Here is a 24,483-nt window from a genome sequence, read left to right as displayed (position 1 = left end):
TGTTGAAATTGCAAGGGCCCTGGCAGAAATATTTAAAATGTCGCTGTCTACAAGTGAGGTGCCGGAGGACTGGAGAGTGGCTCATGTTGTTCCGTTGTTTAAAAAAGGATCGAAAAGTAATCCGGGAAATTATAGGCCGGTAAGTTTAACGTCAGTAGTAGATAAGTTATTGGAGGGAGTACTAAGAGACAGAATCTACAAGCATTTGGATAGACAGGGACTTATTAGGGAGAGTCAACATGGCTTTGTGCATGGTAGGTCATGTTTGACCAATCTATTGGAGTTTTTCGAGGTTACCAGGAAAGTGGATGAAGGGAAGGCAGTGGATATTGTCTACGTGGACTTCAGTAAGGCCTTTGATAAGGTCCCGCATGGGAGGTTAGTTAGGAAAATTCAGTCGCTAGGTATACATGGAGAGGTGGTAAATTGGATTAGATATTGGCTCAATGGAAGAAGCCAAAGAGTGGTAGTAGAGAATTGCTTCTCCGAGTGGAGGCCTGTGACTAGTGGTGTGCCACAGGGATCAGTGCTGGGTCCATTGTTATTTGTCATCTATATCAATGATCTGGATGATAATGTGGTAAATTGGATCAGCAAATTTGCTGATGATACAAAGATTGGAGGTGTAGTAGACAGGGAGGAAGGTTTTCAGAGCCTGCAGAGGGACTTGGACCAGATGGAAAAATGGCTGAAAAATGGCAGATGGAGTTTAATACAGACAAGTGTGAGGTATTGCACGTTGGAAAGACAAACCAAGGTAGAACACACAGGGTTAATGGTAAGGCACTGAGGAGTGCAGTGGAACAGAGGGATCTGAGAATACAGATACAAAATTCCCTAAAAGCGGCGTCACAGGCAGATAGGGTCGTAAATAGAGCTTTTGGTATATTGGCCTTTATTAATCAAAGTATTGAGTATAAGAGCTGGAATGTTATGATGAGGTTGTATAAGGCATTGGTGAGGTTGAATCTGGAGTATTGTGTTCAGTTTTGGTCACCAAATTACAGGAAGGATATAAATAAGGTTGAAAGAGTGCAGAGAAGTTTTACAAGGATGTTGCCGGGACTTGAGATACTCAGTTACAGAGAAAGGTTGTATAGGTTAGGACTTTATTCCCTGGAGCCTAGAAAAATGAGGGGAGATTTGATAGAGGTATATAAAATTATGATGGGTATAGATAGAGTGAATGCAAGCAGGCTTTTTCCACTGAGGCAAGGGGAGAAAAAAACCAGAGGACATGGGTTAAGGGTGAGGGGGGAAAAGTTTAAAGGGAACATTAGGGGGAGCTTCTTCACACAGAGAAGTATGGAATGAGCTGCCAGACGAGGTGGTAAATGCGGGTTCTTTTTTAACATTTAAGAATAAATTGGACAGATACATGGATGGGAGGTGTATGGAGGGATATGGTCCGTGTGCAGGTCAGTGGGACTAGGCAGAAAACGGCACAGCCAAGAAGGGCCAAAAGGCCTGTTTCTGTGCTGTAGTTTCTATGGTTTCTATGGTTTCTCCATCTGTTCTTACAGCGGCAGTTTATTCCCAGTACAGATTTCTGAATAGGCAGAGGTCTTTCGAATCTAGATCTAGAGTTTTCTGTAATATTTCAAATAACATTGTGTTTCACTTTATCAAATGCTTTTGTGTAGTCGCTAAAACAAACAAATCTTTTTGCACTTGAATAGCTCATTCAGATAGTATCCTTAACATCAATATTGCGTTTCTTGTTCCTTTGTCTTTCACAAAACGACATTGTTCTTTGCCTATTTCATCTTGTATCTTACTTTTAGCTCTTGTCAAAATTCTTAGAAGTATCTTGGTGATATGACTCATTAAACTTATGGTCCTATGTAATTCACATTCTATTGCTCCAGCTTTCTTAGGAAGAGTGATAAATACTGATTTTTTTCATCTCTTCTGGTATTACTCCAGTCTCATAAATGTCATTAAATCAGTAAGTTTTTCGATTCCATAATCTTCAAGGGCAATAATTTGTTCTATTACTAATTCATCAGGACCTGCTGCCTTTCCTTTCTTCATCTTATTTATTGCATTACGAACTTCAGATTTTAAAATACTTGGACCTTCAATGTTTTTCTTAATTTCTGGTTTTTCGCCCGATCATCTTCAAACAATTCCTGAATATACTCAGTCCATCTGTTCATAATCCCATCTTTTTCCATGATAATGGTACCGTCCTTTGCTTTCAAACATCCACCTGAAGAATAGAGGAGCTTTTTACCAGTGATATTATTGATTTGTTGATGTAACCTCTTTGGATCGGTAAAAGGGATTCTTTCTATTTGCTCATATTCCTGGTTTAACCATTCTTCTTTGGCTTTTTGACATAAGCTTTTAACTTTTTTAATCTAAGGACTTATATTCTATAGGATATGCTTTCTTCCATTTCCTTTCTTCCATTAGATTTTTGATTTCATCTGTCATCCATTTATTCTTTGCTCTCTTTTCTTTTTTAGGAATCACTGACTTTGCTGATTCTACCAAGGCACCCTTCAGAGAGTTAAACTTCATTTCTACATGATTGCTATCATCTTCAACAGATTCTATTTCTAGACTTTGAAATCTATTCCTTACTTCAATTGTAAATTTTTGTCTTGAGTTTTCTTCTTTAATTAATTGCAAGTAGTCAAGGGATTGTTCAGGTTTTTGCTTTTTTAGTTTTTTTTTTTAAGTTTTACTTTTACATGACATACTACTGGGTTATGGTCACTATTACAATCTGCACCTGGATATGTTTTGCATTGAGTCACTAAGTTTCTAAATCTTTGGTTTAGAAGTTTGAGTTTGACCATGGCTTTCTTAGCAAATTGCAACGGTGGTTTGCTATTGCCTACCATTGGGCGAACTAAAGAAATCGCCAGTTCTCTTCCCAAATGTTCATCCGCCTATACTATAGCCGTTGACTTTTGAGGTTGTAGCTCATCCGCCTTCTCTGTCATAAGTTCAGTTAGTGAACCTGCCGTATCTGCCATTGGCTTTCGCTCATATCCTGAGCAGGAACCCTTGCAGGTGCTACTGTTCCGGGTCAGAGCGGCACTGGGAGCAATGAATGACTAAGGGGTACTTTGCCCAAAGCTCTGAAAGTCCCCAATCAGAGCCTCATCACCGGTTGCAGTTTAGAGTCATACCCAGGACTGATCAGTTGCATAACCATCTGGAATGGAGGGACCACTGCAGGGGACTGGGAAAAAACTGCAGAGGGTTGCAAACTCAGCCAGCTCCATCACAGGAAGAGCCTCCCCAGCATCGAGGGCATCTTCTCATCAATACCATCATGAAGGAGATGTAGAAGCCTGAAGACAACCACTCAACACTTTAGGAACAGTTTCTTCCCCCTCCTCTATCAGATTTCTGAATGGACAATGAACCAACCCATGAACACTACCTCACTGTTTTTGCGCACTTTTTGCACTCCGTATTTAATCTATTTTTTTAAAATATGTCTAGTAATTTATAGTTTTTTATGCATTGCACTGTCTTGCTACTGCAAAAAATATTGACGTATGTCAGTGTCAGAATGGTGAATCTTATGGAATTTGTTGCCATTGTGGCTGTGGAGGCCAAGTCATTGTGTATATTTAAAGCAGAGAATGGTTCTTACAAGAACCATGGCTAAACTATGTTCTAATAATCTGTTAGAACTAGTAACTCAAAATATACGCAAATTAGAAAGCCATGGCCCATGCTTTGAACTGACAGCAAACAAGCTATAAAGGTATAGCATATAAGAAGGTATATATCTCCGCTTTTACCATCACAAAAGTTGAATACATTGTTATCTACCTCTTCAACAGCTTCCAGATCATCTTCAGACTGTTCAGTCATTCCAACTGCCAGCCCTGTTGGCAAAGTACCTTTTTTGTCTTCAGTCTGTAATGTCATGTTAAAAGATACAAAATATTATGGAAAATCTGGCCATTCAGTCAGATCACGAGGTACTAACACACTTTCACATGCAACAGGTTTCAACAAATAAACACCTCACATCGAGGAAAACACTAAATAAAATTAAGAAATATCATACCTACTTTACAAAGAGGAATCACAAACTAACATTTTTAAATTCCTGTATGCAAATTTCTATAACAGTGAGCATAAACTGAAAACAGTACTTAATAATTTTATAGATTCAAGGACTCAAAGCTTTAATCAATTGACCATTTACACTGAGGAGCAAAAATGGAAAAGATTACAAAGATAAAAATGAATTCATGAATAAATTAATTTATATTAATTCTTACCTTTTCAGCTTTAGATTGCTTGCTAAAACCATACTTCCTGCAGAAACAATGGGTTTTGGGGAAAGTAGGTGAAGAAAACAATTAATACAGTACATTCAACTGATCAGAAACATCCTCCACACTAACTCTACAGAACAAACATAGATTACATTAATGTGACAAACTAGCTGTCACCACATTCTGCACCCAACCACACACATTATTTGAAACAGCCCAAGCCAGCTGTAATAAGCAGGATAAACTTCCAAAATTCAGGGCTAATCAATTGCTAATCGTTTAAATATTATCAACTGTAGAGGGGGCTGGGGGGCAGTGGGTGACAAACCATCGAATGGATTCGAGACCTCTTCACAGCGAGGGAAATTGGGATGAATGCAAGTTTGATGAGATAGAAAGTCAGCCATGATCTAACGCAGGGATTCCCAACTTTTTTTATGCCACAGATCAAGTATTAACCAAGGGGTCCATGGACCCCAGGTTGGGAACCCCTAATCTAAGTGAATGATGGAACAAAATCCAAAGGGTTGACTGGCCTATACGTTCTTCTATTTCTTAAGTTTATATTTATTAATAACCCTCCATTAGCTTCATATTTCCTCCCCTATTGTTCACCTGCACCTTTAGTAATCACACCCTTACTCATCTGTGCCCAAAATCAGAACCGCAATTCCCAAAATCTCGTCTAGCTAGTAATTGAGTATATTCATATTACCTTGAGATACGAATTAAATTTACAATGCAAATTTAATTTGCTGCAAACTTACTAATAATTAAGAAACCAACAATATTAAATTTGAGCATCAACAATGAAAGTTAAAAATGCACTAGCTTTTTAAATGTGATAAAGATTGCTTTGAGATGAAATTTTGTACTAAATACTTACATGAGGGGATCAGGAAAGCTAATGAAAATGAAAAATGTCAGAAAACAACAAAAAAGAGTGAGAAAATAAAGTTTTAACATAAAACAGGAAGAGTAAATTGTAAGTAATTGAAAAATCTGGTAGCCATTAAAATCAGTAATATTGAAATAAAAGTAAGAGAAAGGCAGTGGCAAGGAAAGAAAATATCTAGGTATTTGCTGATAATAAATTACACTATAAAGAACAACAACACTTATACTAAATCTTGTGAAGAAATATTGATGTCAGTCATTTTCAAAGTTTACACTCAAGTTTACATGCAGTTGTATTTCTTCCCTGTAGCTAATCATTCCGACTTGAAGGAAATTATTAAAAATCAGACTTCAGGGGCAAAATCCTCTTGGCAAAAAAATATTTAGCTTATTTACTATTCACCACTTCTCTGAGAGCCCAAAAGATGGAAGTGGTGATCCACTGTGGTTTATATTAAATGTGCTCGTACAGTGCATAGCAGGTTCATTTAGGTTACTACAAAAATTAACCCACAGGATCTTGGTGGTGAGGTTGGGTCTGGGGAAAACAGCAATATCAATAATCAGGAAAGGTTGTTTGACAATCACCTGCAGGACATCATCGCCTGCCAGTTATGCTGTGCAAATGCCACACATCGTCATCATTATGTGCCGTGTCATATTGACTATGATTATTCTGAGCAAGTTTTTCCCTACATCAGTGGTTTACCATTTCCTTCTTCTGGACAGTGTCTTTATAAGCTGGGCATCAGTGGTCACATAACCAGGACTTCAGATATGCCCCAGCTGCTCATACAACAATCCACCTCCTACTCCTATGGCTTCAAGTGACCCTGATCAGGGGTGGGGGACAAGTAGGTGCTACACCTTGTCCAAGGGTGACCTGCAGGCTAGTGGAGAGAAGGAACACCTTACACCTCCTTTGGTGGAAACGTACAGTATCTCCACCATGCCACTCAGCATAATGATTTCTTTAAAGGGTACTAATGAAGCACAATCAGAAATAAACACAAAGATGGTTACTGTTATTTAGTTCTGCTTGGGATTTTGCACCACATTAAATGTGTCAACTCTTGAGGCGCTCAGAATAATTGTGTGTGGCCACTTTAACTTACATAAAGCTAGACAATTTTTGGAGAGATGTTTTTAAAAAGCTAACAAAAGTCTTGGATCTGGACCTACAACCTAATTTATTTACGGCAATCTTTGGGATTATCCCATCGGAAGCAGGAAATATTCCTGTTTTTGCTCAACGTATAATAGCATTTTCAACTTTATTGGCTAGGAGAGCCATTTTATTGAAGTGGAAGGATTTTAATCCACCTACCGTCTTTTTTTGGCTTTCCTTCATTATGTCCTGTTTAAGTTTAGAGAAAATAAGTTGGACATTTGATACATCCTTTAAATTTGAGCAAATCTGGCAACCTTTTATTCAACATTTTCATTTGATTTGATTTATTACTCTTCCAATTATTTCTTTTCGAAGTTTTAGATTTGATCAGAAAGTCGTATCCTCAGAATTGACTCCCCCTTTTTTTTCCTTTTTTTCTTAGTGTAGTGGGGGTTTTTTTCTTCTCATTTTAAAAATTTAAAGTTTTTTTTCTCTCCCTATGAATTGATAAGAGAATTAGTTGTCTTTCTTTTTTATATTACATATTTGCTTAATATTATGTATGATTTTGTTAATGTCTATTTCATTTTGTTTGTATTGTTACTGACATACATATTTGAGATAATTCTCCCCTTGTTTGTATATGCTTTTTCTAAATCAATAAAAAGATTAAAAAAGAAAGAAAGAAAGAAAGAATAATTCTGTGAATGAGATTATTTAGGAAAATGAGCATTCATATAATGCCAATGCTGTATCTGGGATTTGAACAGTTAATGGTCAAAATTTTACTTGTCCACAATGCAAGTATGAAATGACCTGGTGCTGTAGACTTTTTCAATAGCAAATTCCAGTAACGCAAGAACTTGTTTACCTACAACCATCTCTTAAAAAACAAAAGTCAACCATTTGGTTAAAATATTTGGCACTCTGTTGGCAGAATCATCCTTGATTCTGATTCTTCCTGAGAAGTAAGCTCTGGAAAGCCAAGCATAATTTGTGTTTAAATTTCATCCATTCACATGAGTGAAAATTATTTGGGACAGCGGGGTGGAGATGCATCTCTACCAAAGGAGATGCAAGGCTTTCCTCCCTCTGCTAGCCTGCAGGTCCCCCTTGGGCAAGGTGTAGCACCTGCTTAGCCCCCCCACACCCCCTGATCAGGGTCACATGAAGTCATGGGAGTAGGTGGTGCACATCACAAGTCCTAGTTATGCAACCACTGACGCCAGGCAGACAATCTCTGAAGACTATTAATAATGACTGGGGTCACCCATCCTGTAAAGACACTGCCCAGATGGCAATGGCAAACCACTTCTGTAAAAACATTTGACAAGACAATCTTGGTCATGAGACCATGATCACCTATGTCATACGACATGGCACACAACGATGATGAAAATTAGTTCCTTGAAGAAATGGGCATAATTAGCTATTTATTGGTGTCAGTCAACTTCTAGCACCAACAAATACAGAGCCTTCTTAGTGCAAGTTTATGTTCTTGTGCATCAACCGTTACTAAAGAGCACACCTACTTGTTTCTGGATTAACCTGCTCTGAATAGAGCAACATTTCCCAATCATTTTTATGCCATTGACTCCTACCGTTAACCAAGGGGTCCATGGACGCTAACCTGTGCCCGGGGGATCCAGAAGCAACTATTAGTTGCATTCATTTTCATTACCATATCAAAATGAATGCAACTAATAAAGCAGGTATTTATTGGTTATGATAACTTATAGCACTGTTTGGAATTGACATCATGTGAAAACTTGCTATCAAAAACTTCACACTTAGGCAAAATCCACTGACGATTTTTAACTATTGAAACAGATACTCAATTCTTTATTGTCTTTAAAATTACATATTCTTAAGATTGGACTAAACATCAAGTTTTACTAAAGCAACCTATCCCAAAGTGAGAATGTGATATAACTTTGCAACATTTATCCAGTAACAGAGGAAATTATTGAAGGTAATTAGTGCTCCCATGAAATGGCCTCCATCCTACACTGCAATCAAGAATAACTTCCTGAGAAGTTGAAAATACATTGGATTCTTAAGGGTTGAAGATGCAATGTATATAATAACTGACTCTAAAAAGATGGCTGGTAAAGCTTATTCAAAAATATATGTCTATGTATATCATGAGGTTTAACAACATCTTTCAGAATATAAAAAGATCTTAGACAAACTGCATTCTGAAGTCAGAAAATTACCAAAGGCACAAGGATAGCCTGGAATTCAACTACCCTGTAGGCAGAGACTATTTTAACTGAAGTATTCTTAAAAAAACTTATTATTTAAAATAAAAATTCAATATTGCAAAGCATACCGGCCGAACTCTAGAAGGGTAGAATGGACTCTCGATTCTTCATCAACCAACTCGCGAGCTCCAGCTAAACGTTTATACTTGCGTTGTGGTTTATAAACATCCTTGGAAAACAGAAGAATTCAAGAAATGATGAACGTGTGATCAACCCTAAGCAGAATACATTTATATAGTACTGTAACGGTAATTGTGAAAAGATGTAGGTTGCTTCACAGGAGCTTTATCAAGATCTGACACTGGGATTAGGACCACTGACAAAATTTGAGGAGCATCTTAAAATGAGGTAGAGAGGTTTGCTTGTATAAGCCCAGTGATTAGGGCCTTAGTCAGTCTTACCAGTAGGGTAGTAAACAGCAACACCAATGCCAGTTGCTAGGACAAGAAAGGTCTTTTGCACAGTACTGAGGTAATTTTATGTATTGCACTGTACTGCTGCCACAAAAAATAAAATCATGACACATGTGAGTAATGATAAAACTGATTCTGATATGGGTCTCTATTGTGGACTGAGGGTGGGCAGGGCAAGGGGAATCATAGTTGGGAAAAGGGGAAGAAAGAGGGAAGTGAACAGGAAGGACCAGAGAGACATTCTGTAATGACCGAGAAACCTATTGTTTAGAATCAAATGACCTTGCCTGGGTGCGTCTGCATTTACGTCTCCCGCCCCCAGTGTTCCTTCTCTGCCACCTCCTGTGGCTCTCCACCCTCGCCATTCCCAACATCCTTTGCTCCCACCACATTCACAAACTCGCTGTCTGCTCCATGTTGAGAAATTCAGTCTAAGGCACCCTAGCTATAAATTTGTACCCAAGGCTTTGGCACAGGACTGTACTTTCAAGAATAGCGGATGGTTATTTAAAACTGAGGTACATTAGAACTTCATTGAGTGTGGTAAACTTTGGGAATTCTTTATGTGAGAATTGTGGAAGCTAAGTTATGGGGGGGGGGGGAGAAGAGAGAGACTTAAAGACTAACTTACATTTTTGAAAGAGCAAGGAATTGGACACTATGGGAACTGGCAGAGAAAAAGAGATGAGGCATGGGGCAGATCATCCCTGATCATACTAAATGGCAGGGCAGGCTCTCAGGGCCAGATAGCCCACTCCTGCTCCTAAGTCACATATTCACAGCTGAGAAAAAATATTTCTGTTTTCCCCAACCTGCCTCTTTCCCAATCACATCTATCATCCTTCTGCTGTCTACTCTTTACTTGTGTACCTGCAGGTCCTATTATTGGAGAATCAAGTGCACAGTACTTACTAACCAATAGATGGCACCACACTTACAACTTGAGAACACAGCAATAGGTTTAAAGAACATTTATAAATCAGCTTATGCTCAAAGTTAAAGCCAAAGGCTGCTGGACAGCCAAATTCCCTTCAATCCCTGCAAATTTAAACATACATGATGCTGCTGCATCAAGCTTGCCACTAGGGATGAGATTTATCCTAATTATCCTAGATGGCACTACTTACCGCCACAGTGGCTTACATCTCTCCGGTCCGTACCACGTGCACTGAAAATATCTGTTTTGCACGGACGGGAGTAGCACCGCTATCTCGTTGTGTTGATCAATGACAATAAAGTTCTGTTCTATATACCACCTATTCACCCTGAAAGGCAGGCTTGTATTGAGCAAAGCAGAAGCAACTGGACTTAGGTTTAAAAACAATTCCCTCATCAAACTTGGCAAATAATAGCCATTATACCTTCAGCGAGAGCACAAGAACAGCTGCATACATAAAACTCATTCAATACCTCCAAGTAAGATAAAATGATTAATCCAAAATGAGCTTTAAAACAAGGCAAATTCAATTTGGAGAACTGAGAACACAGGATAACTGGATTGGCATATGGCCCGGTAAAGGGGAATGCAGAGGGTAATGATAGAGAGCTCTCTTTGTGGTTGGAAGCTTGCAACCAGTGGTGCATCACAGGGACTCTTACTATTTATTATGTATCTATTAGGACATGAATGCATGAGGTATGATTAGCAAGCTTGCAGATGAGTTGAAAAATCAGTAGCACCATAGATAGCGGGGAGTTGTAGGCTACAAGCCAAGATTGATCACTTGGGAATATGAGTAGAACAATGAGCGATGAAATGTAATCCTGACAAGTGTAAGATGAAGTATTTTGGGAGGACTATCAAGGGTAGGATATACACAACGAATGGCATAGCTGAGGGAATATTGAGGGAGGGAGCTGGTATACAAGATCCCAGTAGGTGATCGCATATATAGATTAAAGACTGAAGAAGGCATATGGAATGCTTGCCTACAATAGTCAGGCAAAAAAAAAGCATGGAAGATAATGCTGCAACTAATAAACACTGGTTAGGCCACAGCTGGGCTACTTTTAGAGTTTGGGTCATCACACTGTATTAATTGCATTAGAGGGTACAGAGGAGATTCAAATCAAAAGGAGTGCTTATGTTGAAGGCAGATTGTAAATTAAATTGAAGGCAGATTGTAAATTTAATTGAAGACTTTAATTAAAATGTTAACAGTAATGATGTTGATGGTATTGCACTTTTCTTCCTCACACAGTGTTTGAATTAAAATAGAGGAAAAATCTTTATATTCTCTACTCACAGATACTTCTACAACTGTTTTCATAGCTTTATCTTTCCTTTGCTTGAAGTCATCATCCTAATTCAAAAATGAAGTAAATATTGTATCATATGGTTTAATAAATTATTTAACTCACCATGTATTTCTCACAGAAGCAGCTAGAAGCTAACTGAACAGTAGCATTTAATTTCTCTTGAACATCGATTTTCAGACATTTTAATTCAGTTGATGGATTAATCCATCAGATTATTGATTCTTACAGTACCAATAATTCCATTCCTTGGAATGTTATTTTGTTCTCACTCTGAGTGACAATGAAATTTATAACCTTGGGACGAACAAAACATTGCCCAAGATTGGGAGAAAGCCATCATAATCTTGACCAGGAAAACATCGGAAGCACAGAGACACAAAAGTACACAAAAAATTGGAAGAGAATTCAAAAAAGGTTCCACACTATTACCACATAGACATTGGGAATTCTCAATATTTACAACAAAAAATGAACGCATAAACAAAATGTAAATGGAGATGCACAAAGGCAAAAAAAGTAATCTAAATATATCATTAATCTAGTTTTCAATATTTATCAAGATCCACCTGCTTGCAGTTTTAAAGCAAGACCAACCAGGGGTTTCCAACCTTTTTTATGTCATGGACCACTACCATTAACCAAGGGTCTATAGACCCCAAGGTTGGGAAACCTTACATCTTGAATCGAAACTTACAAGCAACATGAACTGCCTTGATATACTACCGCAAGAACAAGATTCTATTCAAGAAGCAACTTTATTGGGCATGCAGTATCAATCTAACTAATTCTGTTTTAGAGCAATAAACAAAAGTTCAGAGTACGTGGGAGAACATTCTGTCAGAGGGCATGATTAGAATGACATAGCAGGAGAGCAAATGGCCACCCATGTACAAGGCAATAAAAATAATAAAAACAGGCGATTAACTCCTGCAACAAACTACTGTAAAAAATGAAGAAATATATATCTCCACATCACGCTCTATAGCAGAAGAGAACTAGAAAAAGGAACAAGAGAATTGTCAAATATCACAAAAGTGTACGCTTGCTATGATTTTAAAATTCTGCACTGCTACTTCTTCATGGCTGATCCAATTTTCCTCGCAGCCCCAAAGTCTTGCCTTCTCCCCACATCAGTTCATACTCTGACCAATCAAGAATCTATCACCCACTGCCTTAAATATAAAGACTTGGTCGCCATAGCTGAGGTGGCAAAGAATTCCACAAATTCACTACTCTCTAGCCAAAGAAATTTCTCCTCATCTCCATTCTAAAAGGATGCCCCTCTATTCTGAGGCTGTGTCCTCTGGTATTAGACTCTCACCATAGGAAACATCCTCTCCACATTCACTCTATCAAGGCCTTTCACCATTCAATAGGTTTCAATAGACAATAGGTGCAGGAGTAGGCCATTCGGCCCTTCGAGCCAGCACCGCCATTCACTGTGATCATGGCTGATCATCCACAATCAGTATCCAGTTCCAGCATTATCCCCATAACCTTTGATTCCGCTATCTTTAAGAGCTCTATCCATCTCTTTCTTGAAAGCATCCAGAGACTTGGCCTCCACTGCCTTCTGGGGCAGAGCATTCTACATATCCACCACTCTCTGGGTGGAAAAGTTTTTCCTCAACTCCGTTCTAAATGGCCTACCCTTTATTATTAAACTGTGGCCTTTGGTTCTGGACTCAACCATCAGTAGGAACATGCTTCCTGCCTCCAGCGTGTCCAATCCCTTCAATGAGGTTACCCCTCATTCTTCTGAATTCCAGTCAATACAGGCCCAGAGCCATCAGACGCTCTTCAAATGACACGCCACTGAATCCTGGAATCAATTTTGTGAACCTCCTTTGAACCCCCTCCAACTTCAGCACATCCTTTCTAAAATCAGAGGCTCAAACCTGCCCCTAATACTTCAAGTGAGGCCCCACCAATGTTTTATAAAGTTTCAACATTACATCCTTCCTTTTATATCCTAGTCCTCGTGAAATGAATGCAACCAACACACACAAAATGCTGGAGGAACTCAGCAGGCCAAGTAGCATCTATGGAAAAGAGTTCAGTTGACGTTTTGGGCCGAAATCTTTCTGCAGGACTGGAGACAAAAGGTGAGGAGTAGAGGAGATGAGAGAGAGAGGAGAAACACAAGGTGATAGGTGAAACGGGAAGGGATAGGGGTGCAGTAAAGAGCTGGGAAGTTGATTGCTGAAAGAGATAAAGGGCTGGAGAAGGGGAAATCTGACAGAAGAGAACAGAAGGCCATGGAAGGAAAAAAAAAGGTGGGGGAGAGGAGTACCAAAGGGAGATGATGGGCAGCACAGAAATAAGGTGAGAGAGGGTAAAGGGGATGGGGAATGGTGGGGTGGGGGGGTCAATACTGGAAGTTTGAGAAATCAATGTTCATGCCATCAAGTTGGAGGCTACCCAGATGGAGACCTACCTATCTACCTACCTACTCTTCTATCCATCTATACAAAGCGCTGTTCCTCCAACCTGAGTGTGGACTCATCGCGACAGTAGAAGAGCCCATGGATAGACTTATCGGAAGGGAATGGGAAGTGGAATTAAAATGGGTGGCTACTGGGAGAACCTGCTTCTTCTGGTGGATGGAGCGTAGCTGCTCGGCGGAGCAATCTCCCAATCTACATCGGGTCTCTCCGATATACAGGAAGTCACACTGGGAGCACTGGACTCAGTGTTGTCTCACCTAGAAGGACTGTTTGGGGCCCTGAATTGTAGTGAGGGAGGAGATGGAAGGGCAGATGTAGCTTTTGTTCCACTCGCAAGAATAAGTGCCAGGAGGGAGATCAGTGGGGAGGGACGAATGGACAAGGGAATCGCATAGGGAGCGATCCCTGTGGAAAGCAGCAAGTGGGGTGGTGGGGGGGGAGGGGAAGAGGAGGAATTGATGTGCTTGGTGGTGGAATCCCATTGGAGACAGAAGATGCGGAGAATTATATGCTGGACACAGATGAGGAGGACAAAAGAAATCCCAAAGCTTCTTGGGTGGCAGACATTTGTGAAATGGAAGAGATGTGGTTGAGGACAGCGTTGATGTTGGAGGAAGGGAAGCCCCTTTCCTTGAAAGAGGACATCTCCTTCGTTCTGGAATAAAAAGAATCGGTCCCAACACCTCCATCTGGTGCTCATCCCCCTTCCCCTCTCCATGGTCTTCTGTCCTCTCCTATGAGATTCCCCCTTCTCCAGCCCTTTATCTCTTTCACCAATGGACTTCCCAGTTCTTTATTTCACCCTTCCGCCTCGCCTGCTTTCACCTGTCACTTACTACTTTGTATTTCTTCCTGCCCTCCATCCACCTTCTTACTGTTTCTTCTCATTCTTTTTCTCCAGTCCTGATGAAGGGTTTGCCAAAATATCGGCTGTTTACTCTTTTCCATAGATGCTGCCTGGCCTGCTGAGCTCTTTCAGGATTTTGTGTGTGTTGCTCTGGATTTCCAGCATCTGCTCTTTTCTCTTATTTGTGATAGAATAAAAGGGGATGTCATTCTTCAAAGAATTCCAGTAGATTTGTCAGGGAAGATTTTCCCTTGAGGAAACCATGCTGACTACAACCCATTTTATCATGTGCCTCCAAGTACCCCAAGACCTTAATAATCGAGTCTAACAACTTCCCAACCATTGGGGTCAGACTAACCGGCTTATAGTTTCCTTTCTTCTGTCTCTCTCTCCCCCCTCCTGAAGAGTGAAGTGACATTTGCAATTTTCCAGTCTTCCGGAACTACAGGTGTCCCCCACTTATCGAACGTTTGCTTTATGAAACCTCGCTGTTACGAAAGACCTACATTAGTTACCTGTTTTCGCAAACAGGTGTTTTCACTGTTACGAAAAAAGGCAGCGCGCACCCCGAACAGCCAAGCTCCTCCCGCGAAACTGCATTCTAGTCGGCATTGCTTAAACACGTGCCTGTGAGCATTTGTGCTTTATGTCAATTTATTTTGAGCATCCGTTAGCAAGACGAGTTCTAAGGTATCGGAAAAGCCTAAAAGAGCTCGTAAGGGTGTTACACGTAGCGTAAAACTAGACATAATTAAGCATTTCAATCGTGGTGAACGAAGTAAGGACAAAGTGAGCTTGGCTTGTGGAAGTTGACAAAGATGATGTTGAAGAGGTTCTGGCATCCCATGACCAAGAACTGATAGATGAAGAGCTGATGCAATTGGAAGAGGAAAGGATAACAATCGAAACCGAATGCAGTAGCGAACGGGCTGAAAGTGAAGTTGTCCAGGAACTGAACGTGAAGCAACTGCGAGAGATTTTCGCTGAAATGATTGCTGAAAAGTGCAACTTTAATTTTGAAAGGGTATGTAGGTTTAGGGCATGTTTGCAGGATGGTTTGAGTGCTTACAAAGACCTGTATGATAGAAAAATGCGCAAGCCTAAGTAGTCAAGCATACTGTCATTTTTCAAGCCTTCCACATCAGCTACAGCAGACGACAAACCTCGACATCGAGGCAGGCAGACATAGAAGATGACCTGCCTGCCCTGACGGAAACAGACAACAATGAGATGACACCCCAGTGTTCCACCACCCCAACATCCAGGCCGTGGACCGATACCGGGCTGCGAAGAATGCAGCAGTGCAGCGGTAGCCGGGATGCACCCCGCACATCTTTAACAAAAAAGCCAAAATAAACAAGCTAATTAATTAGGGGCCGCCTGGCACGTAAAGCACTGAGGCTGTCTACAAGAAGGGACAGAGCCATCTCTATTTCCTGAGGAGACTGAGGTCCTCTAACATCTGCCCGACGATGCTGAGGATGTTCTACGAGTCTGTGGTGGCCAGTGCTATCATGTTTGCTGTTGTGTGCTGGGGCAGCAGGCTGAGGGTGGCAGACACCAACAGAATCATCTAACTCATTCGTAAGGCCAGTGATGTTGTGGGGATGGAATTGGACTCTCTCGCGGTGGTGTCTGAAAAGAGGATGCTGTCCAAGTTGCATGCCATCTTGGCCAATGTCTCCCATCCACTACATATTGTACTGGTTGGGCACAGGAGTACATTGAGCCAGAGACTCATTCCACTGAGATGCAGCACAGAACGTCATAGGAAGTCATTCCTGCCTGTGGCCATCAAACTTTACAACTCCTCCCTTGGAGGGTCAGACACCCTGAGCCAATAAGCTGGTCCTGGACTTTTTCATAACTTACTGGCATAATTTACATATTACTATTTAACTATTTATGGTTCTATTACTATTTATTATTTATGGTGCAACTGTAACGAAAACCAATTTCCCCCGGGATCAATAAATTATGACTATACTATACTATAAATGTCAGCCCAGATCAGAGGTGATTGCCGATTGCGTCGCCTCTGATCTGGGCCGACATCTACGTCCCAGGCGGCACCTAATTAATTAGCTTGTTTATTTCAGCTTTTTTCTTAAAGGTGTGCTGAGTATGTCCCGGCTACTGCTGCACCACTGCATGCTTCACGGCAATGTATTGGTCCGCAGCCTGGAGGTTGGGGTCCACTGCACCACCTCAACCTCCGACGACTCAGCCTAACACACCATCAGTGTGCTTGGTACTGTCTTCCCGATTCCGCTAAGTGGTACTACACTGTACGTACATTATTTCTACTTTATATAGGCTGTGTATTTTTGTGTGTTATTTGGTATGATTTGGCAGCTTCATAGCTTAAAGGTTACTGGAGAGAGTGTTTCTGCCAAGAGCACTTGCGTGAGATTTTCGCTACGGTCGGCAGTTCAGCAATGATTGTAGTAAAGTATTTCTACTTTATACAGGCTGTGTATTTATCATATCATTCCTGATTTTACTATATGTTACTGTTATTTTAGGTTTTGTGTGTTATTTGGTATGATTTGGTAGGTTATTTTTTGGGTCTCCAAACGCTCACGAATTTTTCCCATATAAATAAATGGTAATTGCTTCTTCACTTTACGGCATTCCAGCTTATGAACTGTTCCATAGGAACGCTCTACCTTCAGATGGCGGAGGAAACCTGTATTCCAGAATCTAGTGATTCTTCAAAGATTATTCCTAATGCCTCCACGATCCCTTAGCAACCACCTTGTCAAAGGCCTTCTGGAAATCTAAGTACACAACATCAACCAATTCTGCTTTGTCTATCCCGCATGTTATTTCTTCAAAGGATTCCAACAGTTTTGTCCTTGAAGATTTTTCATGCTGAGGAAACCCTGCTGTGACTACTGCCTATTTTATCATGTGGCTCCAAGTACCCTGACACCTCATCCTTAATAATCAACTCTGACATCTTCCCAACCATGGAGGTCAGACTAGCAGGCCTGTAGTTTCCTTTCTTCTGCTTCTCTCCCTTCTTGAAGAGTGGAATGACATTTGCAATTTTCCAGTCTTCTGGGACCACTCCAGAATCCAGTGATACTTGAAATATCATTACAAATATCATTACTAGTGCCTCCACGATCTCTTCAGAGCTCTGGGGTGTACACCATCTAGCCCAGGTGTCTTACCTAACTTCAAACCTTTCAGTTTCCCAAGAACCTTCTCTCTAGTTATGGTGACTTCACACGCTTCACACACTCTGACACCTGGAACTTTCACCACACTGTTAGTGTCTCCCACAGTGAAGACTGATGCAAAATAATTATTCAGTTCATCCTCCATTTCCTTGTCCCACATTACTACCTCTCCAGCATCGTTTTCCAGTGGCCCGATATCCACTCTCGCTTCTTTTACACTTCATGAATCTGAAGAAACTTTTGGTATCCTCTTTAACATTACTGGCTAGTTTACTTTCGTATTCCATCTTTACCTTCTTAATGATTTTAATAGCCAAGTGTTGGTTTTTAAAGGCTTCCCTATCTTCTAACTTTCCACTAATCCTTGCTCTGTTATATGCCTTTTGTCTTTTATGTTGGCTTTGACTTCTCTTGTTAGTCATGGTTGTGTCATCTTTCCTTCAAAATACTTCTTCCTTTTTGGGATGTTCATACCTTGTGTCTTCCGAATTGCTTCCAGAAATTCCAGCCATTGCTGCTCTACTATCATCTCTGTTGGGTTCTTTTCCAATCAATTCTTTATGCCTCTATAATTCCGTTTATTCCACTGTAATCCACTCTCTGAAGAGTACTGATAATGGCTGGGGCTACCCATCTTGTAAAAACACCGCACAGAAGGCAGAAGGCAAACCACTGTAGAAAAATTTGCCAAAAGCAATCACAGCCAAAGACCGTGATCACCTAAGTCATACGACATGGCACATAATGATGATGATGAGTGGAGATACTTGAGTTTAACTTTTAGAAAGTTTTGTAGATACTTCCTCCAAACTATAGGACTAGGTTAGGAAATAATACTGTATATTGAAGTATCTACATCATTAATTACTTTCTTCAAAAACTTAAGAGTAAACAGAACACTTACCTCAAGCAAACTGTGCGTTTTCTGAAACTGAGATATTGAAAATGCCCGAATATAATCTCCCATCTCTTCTCTGGTTTCAATAGCACGTTTTACCAACCACTTAAAAATAATAACAAAATGTTACTCAGTAATTGGTGATAACATCTCTACTTTGCCCTTGTTGTTAATATCATACAAATTAAAAGTTACGTTGATAAAAAAAAAAATTCCCTCTGCCTTGCCCATAGGAACAGTGTGGATAATATTGGATTTACAACAGATTTTCACTTAGATGGTGATAATATCTTTACAACTGCTTAAAGTTCCTCGATAAAAGAAAAAACATCCCATATAGCAGATGTCCAGTTTATGAAAGGAACACTCAAATTTTGAGACAAAGAAACCATCAGATTTTTTTACATAATAAAGATGACAACATTGTAATATGTTTGAAGAGTGACAACATAACCAGTAATACACACTGTACTAAAATCCAGTAATGAAGCAGCTCCTTTGCTGGCTGCTTAATACAGATTGACAGCTTTTGTTATCTGTCTAGTACAAATAATTGTCTTTCATTTATAAGATTACACAAACTATTACCCACCTATTCAACATTGAAAGACAAATGTTGCAGTCACTTATTTCTTTCTATTTGTAAAGAAAAATAATGACCTACAAATTTGCAAACCAGACTAACTCAAGTCGCAGGTTTTTACAAACACAGAAACAGACCCTTTTACCCACTCCGTCCATGCCAATGCAGTCCTGATGGTCAACCCTTTATCTCCACAGATGTACCTTAACCTGACTTCTGCCAGCAGTTTCCTTTTCACTCCATGACAATGTTTTTGCCTATCTACAATAATCCTATTTGCTTGCACTAGATCCGTATCTTACTGTGCCATACACAAGTACCTGTTTAAACACCTCCTTAATATTGCCATTATATTTAGGATGTCTAGGGAGGGGTAGCACCTCTGGTGAAGGGACTCATTTCCATTCCAGGGCAGCTCATCCACTTTTGGTCTCCACTGGACTCTCAGCTCCAAGAAGCTGTTTGCATGCAACAGCAGGAACACCCTGGTACACTGCTTCGACAGGCAGGCTAGAATGGGTGAGGGTAGCTGGTGGTTTCATAATCTGGTGAGAAAGGGACATACTGGTCCCAGCACATGAAGTTAGCTCCAGCGGATTAGGCAGACGAAACCGACAGTGAGAAGGCAGTGCTGGAATGCTCTATGGAGAGCAAAGGGCATGACAAGGCACAGAAAACGTTATGTCATCCACTGCAACCAAGGAAGATCTCAGATTGTGACACTTGGTCGTATCAGTGGACCCACCCCAGTGCAAAAGTTTTTCAACTTTAAAAACTCTCCCGCACAGGTTTCCTATCATTGTCAAACATGACAGACAACCATCACTTGTCTATCACCTCCGTTGGCACTCAACCACTCCCCATGTGGAAAATCTTTTCAATGTACAAGCTATTTGTTTTAATCATTAGAACGCCTTTGAAAGTATTTGCTTGCAGAACCTTCATGTACTTTTACCTCGAAACTTGACTAGTACATATACCAGCCAGATCCTCCATTTTAGTCTCTAAGACACTTGAGATCTTCTGAACCTTTGCTCCACGCATCCTACCCTACTAAACTCAGCCTTTTCCCCCTTGCTTTAAACACACTCATGTCTTCTCTGTATAAATTCTTATAGCCATTCAAGAAACAGTCCTTTGATCTGTTCCCAAATTTAACCTCACCAACTTGTATCTGAAAATTCGGAAACTAACATTCCTTCCATAATTCTGTCCATCTTTCTTCCTCTTTAGAAAATTGCTCAAAACTTCTGATTATCATTCTTTTGGAGCTTGATGCTAAATTTTATTTGACAGCATTCTTGTGATGGACTGCAACATACAAATATGCTGCTATATATACACAAATTGTTTTGTTCATGTCTGAAATATTACTAATGTTAAACATTTTAGCATGCAATTTTCACATCTAGAAGCACCTTTTTCATTGAGGATTGTTAAATATTCAGAAAAAGATCAGACAGAAAACAAATTGAAGAGAGATTTTATTACCAACATTCCTTTGGTAACATTACTTACTTGTACAACAGGGAATATGTGTATGAAATCCAGACCCTGAATTTGATGTGGTTCCAAACGGTGCGGGCACTTCATGTTCGGCAACACAGACACAATTTTCTCAGTCAAGGCTCTAATTGTGTGTAAGAGTAAAATGTTGTATCTTTCAAGTGGGTTGAAATATTTATTGTGCTATTAAACACAAATACATAAAATCATGTTTGTATTACGTCAAAAATACCAAAGCGTTTGGGGATTAGGGATGGGGGTGGGGCGGTGGAAGAAAGAATCCTACAGAATATTTTACAAGAAAGAAACAAGATTTGTAGCTCAAATTGATAGTTAGAAATTATTTATGGTTCTTAAACTAAAATATTCACTCCTAGGTTTTCACATGCGTTTTCACTGTTCAATAGTGCAACCTTCTGCAGCCGTACATCAGCCCACAATCTTGACCTTCACTAAATTTGCTCATTTTCACAAAATTTGACTATTTACCTCCCTTCACTTCATTCTGATATTCTTCTAAAACAGTAGTTCCCAATTTGAGGTCCACAGACCCCTTGCTTAATAGTATTGGTCCACGGCATAATACAGGTTGGGAACTCCTGCTCTAAAAGAATCCACAACACTGGCTAATTTAGTTAGTATTACTTGGCCTGTTTGCATCTATGCAGGAAACTCAGGCACAAAGCTTACAGTATAATTATAAGCCATAGCAATTTTTAAAATATTTTAAACTTACATTTTCTGACCAATTGTAGAATTTTCTTGAAAAAGCAAATCAACATCAATATCAAAGTTGCATGTCGTAATACACCACGTCATACCACCTACTACCTGTGAAGAAAATTTGTCTTTCTTAGAAAACTCTTAAGAAACTAATTCTGTAGCATTTTTAAAATGCTATTTCATTTTAAATTTTTTTTAATTTTTAAACTGATTTCATAGAAAAAATGTGTAATTGATCATTGACTGATAATAGAAATTGATCATTCAATATCAGAGTTGCATTTTGAGTATTTATCAGTAAAAATGACAATTAAGAAAGCTATCAAAGTGGACAGTAAAAGCCTTTAAGTATGTAAAAAAATAAAAAGATGAGAGTGAATATAGGACCTCTAGGAAATGAAGCCAGAGAAGTAATAACAGGGGACAAGGAAATGGCAGATGAACTACATGAGTATTTTGTATCAGTCTTCACTGTGAAAGACACCAACAGTGTGCCAGATGTTCAAGGGTGCGAGGGAAGAGAAAGCAGTGCAGTTACTATTACAAGAGAGAAGGTGCTCAAAAAGCTGAAAGCCTAAGGGCACATAAGTCATTTGGGTCAGATAAACTGCTCCCTACGGTTCTGAAAGAGGTAGCGTTAGAGATTGTGCAGGCATTAGCAATGATCTTTCCAAAATCATTGGACTCTGGCATGGTGCCAGAGGACTGGAAAATTGCAAATGTCATTCCACTCTTTAAGAAAGGAGGATGGCAACAGAAAGGAGATCTCAATGGTTGGGAAGATAGGACAAACTCAGCATGGTTTCCTTCAAGTAAAATCTTGCCTGATGAACCTGTTGGAATCTTTGAGGAGATTATAAATAAGATAGTTAAAGGGGATGCAGTGGTTGTTGTATATTTGGACTTTCAGAAGGCCTTTCACAAGGTGCCACACGAGGCTGCTTACCAAGTTAGGAGTCCATGGTTTTATAGGAAAGTTACCGGCATGGTTAGAGCATTGGCTGATACGTAGGAGGCAGCGAGTGGGAATAAAAGGATCCTTTTCTGGTTGGCTGCCAATGACTAATGGTGTTCCACAGGGATCGGTGCTGGAACCACTTCTTTTTATGCAAAGGGACTTCTGGAGTACCCCACTTGGAGTAATGTCATCAGTTCTGGTCACCTCACTACAGGAAGGATGTGGATACTATAGAGAGAGTGCAGAGGAGATTTACAAGGAAGTGGCCTGGATTGGAGGGTGTACCTGATGAGAATAGGTTGAGTGAACTTGGACTTTTCTCCTTGGAGCAACAGAGGATGAGGGGCATTGATCATGTGGATGATCATCAGAGGCTTTTTCCCAGGGCTGAAATGGCTAACATAAGGAGGCATAATTTTAAGGTGCTTGGAAATAGGTACCGACAGGATGTCAGAGGTAAGTTTTTCCACACAGAGAGTGGTGGGTGTGTGCAATGCACTGCTGGCAGCAGTGGTGGAAGTGGATGCAATAGGATCTTTTAAGAGCCTCTCAGATAGCTACATGGAGCTTAGAAAAATAGAGGGCTATGCGCTAGGGAAATTCTAAGCAGTCTCTCGAGTAGGTTACATGGTCGGCACAACTTTGTGGGCCGAAGGGCCTGTAATATGCTGTAAATTCCTATGCTCTTTTGTTCTATGTTCCTTCTGTAGAACACTCTAAAGGTTAACCTGCAGGTAGAGTCAGTGGTGAGGAAGATAAATGCAATGTTAGCATTTATTTCAAGAGGTCTAGCATACAAGAGCAGGGATGTGAGGCTTTATAAGGGACTGGTAAGGCCTCACCTTGAGTATTGTGAACAGTTCTGGGCTCCTCATCTAACAAAAGATGTGCTAGCATTGGAGAGGGTTCAGAGGAGGCTCACAAGGATTATTCTGAGAACAAAAGGGTTATTATACGAGGAATGTTTGATAGCTATGGGTCTGTACTCACTGGCGTTTAGAAGGATGAGAGGGTATCTCATTGAAACATTTCAAACATTGAAAGGCCTACACAGAGTAGATATGGAAAGAATGTTTCCCATGGTGGGGGAGACTAGGACAAGAGGGCACAACCTCAAGACTGAGGGGCGTCCATTTAAAACAGTGATGCAGAGAAATTTCTTCTGCCGGAGGGTGGTGAATTTGTGTAATTTATTACCACGGGCAGCTGTGGAGACCTGGTTGTTGGTTGTATTTAAGGCAGAACTTGATAATTTCTTGATTGTACATGGCATTAAAGTTATGGGGAGAAGACTAGGGCAGGGAACTGAGGAGGGGAGAAAAGGATCAGCCATGATTGAATGGTAGAGCAGACTCGATGGGCCAAATGGCCCAATTCTCCTCCTATGTTTTATGATCTAAGCTTGATCTCAACCTCCCAACTTTTGCTGTGGTTCAATTTCTTGGCCTATACAAGCCATACTTTAACCACAGTTACTAATCTACAATAACAAACATGAAGCAAGAGATCAGTGCTTAGATTTAAACTATTTGCAATCTATATTAAGGTTTAGATGAACAGTCTGAGGATATGGCTGCCTCATTTGTTATGCCCCCACATTGATCCCTATGGAACACCGCTGGTCAGAGATCTTTAAGCATAGCAACACTTCTTCATCTTGACCACATCATCGATGGCCAAGCCAATTTTGAATCCAATCTACAAAGTGACAATGCATCCCATGCATCTTAACGTCCCAGATCAAGGGTTAAGTGGAAAGAACAAAAAATAATGCACACAGAAGAACCTGCTACCGTTGTAAATGAAAGGTGATACGCCCGTATAGGAAATAATGAGGGTAAATCAGGAATGCTGCCCTAGAGGATGTGATGTGAACATAGCCAAGTCTTACTACACCAAACCATACTTCCTATAATGTAGTTTTGGTCTCTTTATTGAGGTTGGCATGCTAGCATTAGAAGCAAATACAATAACAACATTTGAGGCATTTTGATAGGCACATGGACTAGCCAGAAATTTAGGGATACAATCTGTGTGCTGGCAGGTAGGATATGTTTAAACTTCTTCTTTCTATCGGTGAGGAATCTACTGCTCCCACATTGGTCTCATGAGCCACTACAGAACTGACAAAAATTG

General features: G+C 40.1%; 1 protein-coding gene across 1 annotated transcript in view; it reads right to left on the bottom strand.

Moving 5' to 3' along the window:
- Positions 1 to 24,483, bottom strand: part of ccdc93 (coiled-coil domain containing 93) — an 85,676-nt gene that overhangs the window by 46,184 nt on the left and 15,009 nt on the right. Inside the window, exons 3-9 of the mRNA XM_072262132.1 lie at positions 21,403 to 21,497; positions 20,679 to 20,790; positions 18,584 to 18,682; positions 11,185 to 11,241; positions 8,594 to 8,694; positions 4,257 to 4,293; positions 3,799 to 3,885 (exon numbers count right to left, since the gene is read on the bottom strand). Of these exons, the coding sequence (XP_072118233.1) occupies positions 3,799 to 3,885; positions 4,257 to 4,293; positions 8,594 to 8,694; positions 11,185 to 11,241; positions 18,584 to 18,682; positions 20,679 to 20,790; positions 21,403 to 21,497 (588 nt within the window). The remainder of the gene's footprint in view (positions 1 to 3,798; positions 3,886 to 4,256; positions 4,294 to 8,593; positions 8,695 to 11,184; positions 11,242 to 18,583; positions 18,683 to 20,678; positions 20,791 to 21,402; positions 21,498 to 24,483) is intronic.

Source organism: Mobula birostris, chromosome 6, assembly GCF_030028105.1.
Source record: "Mobula birostris isolate sMobBir1 chromosome 6, sMobBir1.hap1, whole genome shotgun sequence".
In the NCBI taxonomy this organism is placed as follows: Eukaryota; Metazoa; Chordata; class Chondrichthyes; order Myliobatiformes; family Myliobatidae; genus Mobula; species Mobula birostris.
Note: the sequence above shows the minus strand (reverse complement) of the source record. Positions and strands in the feature narration are given on the sequence as shown.